This window comes from Polyodon spathula, chromosome 9 (genome assembly GCF_017654505.1).
Source record: "Polyodon spathula isolate WHYD16114869_AA chromosome 9, ASM1765450v1, whole genome shotgun sequence".
Classification (NCBI taxonomy): domain Eukaryota; kingdom Metazoa; phylum Chordata; class Actinopteri; order Acipenseriformes; family Polyodontidae; genus Polyodon; species Polyodon spathula.
The window spans coordinates 73,227-80,427 of NC_054542.1; the positions used below are offsets into that span (position 1 = coordinate 73,227).

The window sequence follows — 7,201 nt, forward strand, 5'->3', positions numbered from 1 at the left end:
TTTGTATCACACATATTTTACAGACAGAAAATAAATAAATAAAAAAAGAAAGTGGCCTTAGTGTGAACACATTAGCCATACGATCTGGCAAATAAAATGAGTTTCAGACCAAGAAAATGCTGAGTGCAGTTAATATTCCTGTTTTAATCAAATAGCTGCACGCCCCTTCATTTTTACCTTACTGCGCTTGCGTGATCTATTTTTTTCCCAGTCTACTTTTTACCTACAACACCGGTTTTTAATATATGATTGATTTGGAATTGATAATCCAGAGGGCTCTCATCAGCAACAACTGGATTAGAACCAGAAAGCAAATTATCACACCTGATCTGGAACAATACTGTAGCTGTAGATACAGAATTAGTTTCACTTCATTAACATCACAATTTAAAATATTAATAATAAGCCTTTTAATCAAAAACCAGTCTGGTTTAAGAAGGAATACTTAAAGCACAAGAAACACGTACAAAATACTGAATCAATAAAATATACAGTGCACACATTTGCCCTTGTAATAATACAGTATATTAAAAAGCTTCAATGTGTTGGAAAGAAACAGCTTTGAAACGAAATTTGCAGTTAGTCTTAAATCTCTCCAGAACAGTCATAAAACTTGGCTCATTCATTTCTGGAACTTCTCATACTGAACTCGCAAGCATACTGAAAGTGTGATAATGGAACACACAATAGTTTCATAATGGTATGCGATGCAGCACACTACAGCGCTCTCTCTCTCTATAAAACACATTAATTTACCTCATAATGCCATTCCACTAGCACTTGAATTCTGCTGGAACTATTTGACCACAAATTGTTTAGTCTCAAAACTATGGGTCGGGTTGGGTCAGGTTTTTTGGTGGGGGGTGGAATTCAGTCATACCTCTAATTCTCTGACCTTAGATTTGAATGCTTTTTCTGTTTTATATTTGCTTAAAAGATTTAAAGCTGAAATAGTAATTGTTCCTGTGTAATGCAAGTCTGTTCACTAAGAGAGACAGTTTTTCTAGATTTGATAGTTATTCTCATATTCCTCAATCCTTTGCATACAGCATCCAATGACTGTGTACTGAAAGTGATTCCCCCATTAATATAGGAAGAAAAGGATGTTTTAACCATCATATAATTGTTTATCCTATCCATTACAACCACGTAGCCTCTCTAATTATACAGAGCAGGCATTGTTGAATCTTGGTTTAGTAACTGATTTGAAACCCCTGTCAATCTTCTGTTTTAGAAACATATAGCTTGCATGGTGCACAGAAAGTCCAAAACTTCAAATTTACTTTAGAACGGACAATATTTAGTTTCAGTGGGGCAACTTGATTCAAACACACCACACACAGGGGCACAAGACAATTACCACTTCCAAATGTCCCTGGTGTCTGTTGGTGCTGTCAGCAAGTGAAAACATCTTTTCCCGCCTTTTCTTTTTTAAACGCCTGTGCTGGTCTCCGTACAGGCTGCAGTGTACTCCCTGGTAGCAGAGAAAGATCTCTGACTGGATTGTTTATTTAGAAGCAGTCTGGAGGCAGCAGCCCTGTATTTCTTGGACATGAGGTTGTAAAGAACTGGGTTGATACAGGCACTCAGGTAGAACAGCAGCATGGAGACCATGTTGAAGTACTGACTGAATTTAGCCGCAAGGTAATTGTCGACGTGAATAAAAATGTTTCTCCCAATGTGAAAAGGCAACCAGCAGACTGCAAAAGCCAAAACGACAACAACTGCAAGACAAAACAGAACAAAAAAAAACATGTGAAAAAGCTAATACTACCAGTATTTTCAATGCTTGGCACACACTGGACCATTTTTACCTTGTGAAACCAGTTTTAAGATAAAATGCTTTTGTCTAGAATGTGTGTGCTATTGTAAGCAGCAGTACACATTCATGGGAACTTGTTGTAAAAGAAATGGCAGGTCCACATGGATGAAAACTACAGCATGGTTTAAAGCATATGTACAAGTAATACAGCACCACAAGAGGGTAGGGGGCTTTGATGATGCGCGATGATGAGTTGAGGGGTTAAAGACTTCATGACATGATCAAAAATGTCAACACATATTTTTTATATACATAAGGGTAATAACCATTAAACAGGTCTGAAATTGTTCAAAACTTGATTAGGCATTACTTAGTTGAACATACCCAGATAACATAATTGTGGTCATACAAGAGGAACACATTTGTTGCCTGCGTGATTGGGTGGTATTGAAAATGGTAGCCTTGCATCGCCTGAAAAATAGAACAATAGAACAAGTGGGAGACACATCGGCGGTGTGTCGTTGGGGGGGGTGGGGACCAGGGTGGTCAAGCGAGGCGACAAGCCGTCAACAGCTGTCAAGGCCTTGCTGCCATCGACAAAATCACCTGTATGACCTGGCCTTCAGGAAAAGAAATAGGTAGTTCTATACAATATACACATCTCAACATCACACACACAACAAACATATTACTTTTAATATATTAAATAAACTTTTCCCTCACTCAGCAAATAGAACATAATAGAAATATGAACCTGTAACAGGACTGTGAGCCCTGTACATGACTGTTTATGTATTTGTTTATTTTAGAATGGGGTACCCCTCTGCCCCTGTGTAGTTTATTTTTTAGTATTTGTTTTGTTGTATTGTTGTTGTTATTATTATTATGATTTATTTATTGTATTTAAATATGACGGCGTGGCGTGTTCTGGCAGAGGCGAGGTCGGCAGCTTGACCTCTGTAGTAATTAAAAACCTTGTGCAGAAGGTGGCCATTTCCCGAATTAATTAAGTGATTAATTTGTTGCTAATCGGGAGATGGTCACCTGCATATAAACCTGCAGCTCTCTGCAGTTCTGGGTGGTGTGTACAGAGCAGAGTACGGGAGAGCATGGGCGAGCGAGAGAAGTGAGCGGAAGACGTAACCAAAATATAACAACAGTGAAGGCAATTGCCCAGCCTGACGTATATGGCTGCATTATTGTGTTCCTGATTTGTTATTGTTTACACCTTTATTTTGCTCTGTGAGCAAATGTTTTTCTGTTTAAATATTTATTTTACTTTTGTTTGAATAAACAGCGCACACCGCTTCCTTTTACCCTGCAGTACTTGCGTCTGTGTTTGTTCCTGCATCTGGCCTGACTTCACCACTCAGCCATTCCTGTCACAGAACCATATTGTAAAATGAAAGCCCTTTATAAATTTTCTTGTGTGTCTTGTACCAAAGGTACATGCAGACACAATGGAGTCACACTAAAATATACACACAGATACTTAAAAGTTGATATAAACACTTGTGCACTCAGACACAGACAGTTAATGTGTGTGGATATTAATAATATACAATGATTAATATGGCAAATAGGAAAGGAATAGAGTTGTTTAAAGTAATAACAGAACAAATGGAGAAAGGCCTTTTGGCAATTGAATACATTTAAAGTAAAAAAAAAACTAACGCTGATGAAGCGTTGGCAAAAACATTAGTCTTTTACAGTTTTACATCAGAATTACTAAACATCGATAAAATTCAGTTAATTGTGTTTTAGTAATGACATGTACTTTTTTTTTTTTTTTTTTTTGAAGTAGACAGGTCATACTTTAAAGCAAGCAAAGACAAAGGTTAATTTCTAAGTGGAATAAAATGACTGTGACAGAATAAAACTAACAAAAGGTTGCCAGAAGGAGAAGTTATTTAGTTGTTCCAAGTGGTTCCTTTCTAGTTTAGACTTATTTTACTTCAGAATATGACTGTTGTTGTTACAAAACTATAAATAAATATCTTTAAAAAGTATTTTTAGGGTCCTCATTGAAAAATATAGAGACCCTTATGCGCTTATCCAATCTTCCCTAAACTTATCATACACTCCATAGCACTTTGCGATTATCCTGTACACTATTGTCAGGTACGTTGTAATTATTCTGCAGTCATAAGGAACCTCTGTATGTGTGTGCACTAGTTTTTCAAACAAAAATGATGCTAAATGTGCAAGGGAGCAACACTGAAACCCTTACTAGAAAACATGTCATATTACATTTAAAAAAATGTGTGGACAACTAACATGGACTATCCATGAGGTACAAAACGGGGTATTTGACAAGAATAATAAGAATTAGTAGCACAGTTTACGTGCTGAGGCACATCGGCACAGTTTACTTTTATTCACAGTCATATTATCTGATTACAAATGATGCACGAGAACAATGCAGCTACATAGAGCAGGACATGCAATTCCTAATTGATCTAATTATTGATCTGATCATACATCAGCAGGGCATATGCTAGATAAACATTTCTATTGGACATAGCAGATTTAAACAATTGGGCTCAATGACCACCTGTAAGCTATTTTATATTGTGTCCCTTGAGTTAAATATGGTATACCATTAAAAATTCAAGAGAGATCCCGGGTTCGTGCCCGCCCTCTGCCTGTGTGTGGATTGCTTCACCCTGTGTAATGCGCCTGACTGCGGGAACCGAGATCGTTACAATATAAAATAGTTAAGATAAGTTTAAGATATATGCATAAATGCTTTTTCTTTTGTTGTGGGGCAGACTAACAATAGATAAACAGCTTAATTGTTAGGAATAATTATTATATGTTTATTTAGCAGCCGACTATATCCAAGGCGACTTACAGAGACAAGGGTGTGCTTTGCATATGCTGCAAGTCACTTACAACAACGTCTCACCCGAAAGACGGAGGTCAAGTGAGGTGGGATTTGAACAGGGACCCACTTCTTTTTTGACAACGTAAATGATCTGTCACAAATACTCACAGGCATCTAAACTTTTAGGTTAAGAGTCTAAACTCAGTCATGTGTATTTTGGTATATATCTAAAATGTTTTAAACCTGGATTTGCATTGCATCGTTGAAAAAATGAAAACTGTAGCATGCATTATGAAAGCAATAACACATGTCTGGGTGAATAGGGTCCAATATACCTAGGGTGTTGTTTTAGCGAGGTGTGCAAATAATGGACAGTATTTGACTATCCTACAGTGTGCTATTGTGCTTATGGAATGTTTACATATATGCAGTATCCTGTACCATTGTAAAACAACAGAAAAGTATAACACATCTTAGTAAATGCATTAAACACTAAGAGCTCGGTAAAAATAAATAAATAAATACACATGGTATGTATAGCAAAATCCTGGTAAAGTATAGAAAACTGCAGAAAATATGTACTATATATATCTATATATATAATATATATATATATATATATATATATATATATATATATATATATATACACCAAATAAAAGAACTCCCCAACACTATATAACGTTTTTTTAATTGTTATTATGATTTGGTTTTTATTATTTGGTAGCTGCACCAAAAGTGCATAGACTATGAATACAAAATAAGTTTTCAGATTTAATTAAGTGTTTTGGAGCTCTGGCAGAAGACAATGGATATATTTTAGAATGTTTAGGATTAGTCTTAAGGTAGACTTGTATCTGTACTGTTAGTATGCAGCTAGGTATTCTGACGTTACAGTGGTATGGGTGTATTAAACGAGCAACATGCTGTATAATACACGCCAGTACATCTTAAAACACTCAAAAGCATGTTTGTGACCACTTAAATAAATAACCAGTGTTCTGAAAACAAAGTAACACAGTGTTGAATTGAACCCCTTCCCACTTGACAATACCGCTACAACAATAAAGAGACAAATTCAAGTCATGCTTTGCGGGTTGGTGACCAAAAGTCATATATACAGTAGTATATGTCATGACATCTAGGGCCCAATTTTGAAGCAAGTGGAAAGGCAAAGTCAGTTTTTCTTAGAGGGATTAAACATCTGTATGCATCTCGCAAGAGGCAGTTTAATTGCAGGTAGGAGCAGTTTGATGATTGGGTTAAGCCGTGTCTTGCTCACTTTATGCCATTACCTTTATTTTATTTCTCTCTGAAAATGTTACTTTGCTTCTGATCTTCCTCAAAATATGGTCTCTAAAATTGTCTACAATGGGGAACTGACCCATCAAGTTGAAGTAAAATCACACCTGACCTATACTGTAAATTGAGAAACCCACTTACCCAAAATATTGACAGTTTGTCTGTGGTACCGTTCTCTGTTAGCAGCATTGGGTCCTCGGATTTCATTCTTGCTTTTCCACAGTTTTCTGCAAATGGAGCCATAGAGGAAAGATAAGCAGAACATGGGGAAAAAGAAATAGATGGTGGACACCCAGACCATGGTGTACAGGAGCCCAGAGCTTACAGCGTATGAAGTGTACTTGCACTGTCTGGTACCAGTGTCAGGATCTGTGTTGTTTTCATATTCTACCCCAAAAAGGAAAAGCATTGGAGCAGCGGACACTAGTGCGAACATCCACAGGAAGCCAATCACACATTTCACCCTCCTTTTAGTAACAAACACTTTAGCCTTTAGCGGGAAACAAATGGCCAAGTACCGCTCGATGCTAAGGGCAGTGATATGTAAGATGGTGGCATAGGTGCATCCTTCATTGATGTAGTGAGACAAGCGGCAAACGGCCTCTCCGAATATCCACGGAATGTATTTCCAGAGGCGGTAGAGGTCAAAGGGCAGACAGAGGAATATGATCAGGTCAGAGACAGCCATGCTGGAGAGGTAGAGGTTGGTGGTGGTCTTCATGTCCTTGTACTTTCTGATGATCAATATGGTCATGGTGTTCCCAGTGACGCCAACGATAAACATCAAAATGCAGATGATAGTCACCGGTATTAACGTTGAGATGGGGAACAAGGAGCCTGGACTGTACATCTCGTCTTCGTACATGGTCTGAGATCCGTAACACTTTTAGGAAAGCATTCAGGTTTTGCATGCCAGGGAATGGAAACAGCAAAACTATTACTGGAATCTTAGTGCGAGAACAGTGTACAAATTAGTGAATCCCCAAGAGATATTCAACAACTCCCAAGCTCAGCGTTAAAGCAAAAACTGAAGATCGAAGTCCTCGGTCTTAATAAGAATGGTGCTGACTTCTAAAGCCATTGCCTGGTCTTTCTTCAGGCAGCTAGCTTATGTTTGCAGACTGCTAAGAAATCCCTTTCTGCAATGTGTCTCCCTGGCTCCCCCAACCCCCCTCTCTGTTTCCAGTTGAAAAAAGACAGGAACGCAGCTTGCTTAGCAGTGTGACACACATCACACACAGGTCCTTGTTGTGAGTATAAAGTTCTAGTTCAGGCAGTCTTCTCAGAGTCCCAAAGCTGGGGGGCTCAAC

At 37.9% G+C, this 7,201-nt stretch overlaps 1 protein-coding gene across 1 annotated transcript; it reads right to left on the bottom strand.

Annotated features, from left to right (window-relative positions):
* Positions 1-802: 802 nt before the first annotated feature.
* LOC121321318 (motilin receptor-like) lies at positions 803-6,741 on the bottom strand. The gene is made up of 2 exons (XM_041260216.1): positions 6,033-6,741; positions 803-1,724 (listed from the first exon to the last, which is right to left on the bottom strand). The coding sequence occupies exons 1-2, from the start codon at positions 6,739-6,741 to the stop codon at positions 1,432-1,434; spliced, it is 1,002 nt and encodes a 333-aa protein (XP_041116150.1). The 3' UTR covers positions 803-1,431.
* Positions 6,742-7,201: the final 460 nt, after the last annotated feature.

Excerpts from the sequence above, each read along its gene's own strand:
- LOC121321318 (XM_041260216.1), bottom strand. The coding sequence starts at position 6,741 with ATGTACAGTCCAGGCTCCTTGTTCCCCATCTCAACGTTAATACCGGTG. Across the intron at positions 1,725-6,032 it reads ACAAACTGTCAATATTTTGG|TTGTTGTCGTTTTGGCTTTT; the intron begins GTAAGTGGGTTT and ends TTTGTCTTGCAG.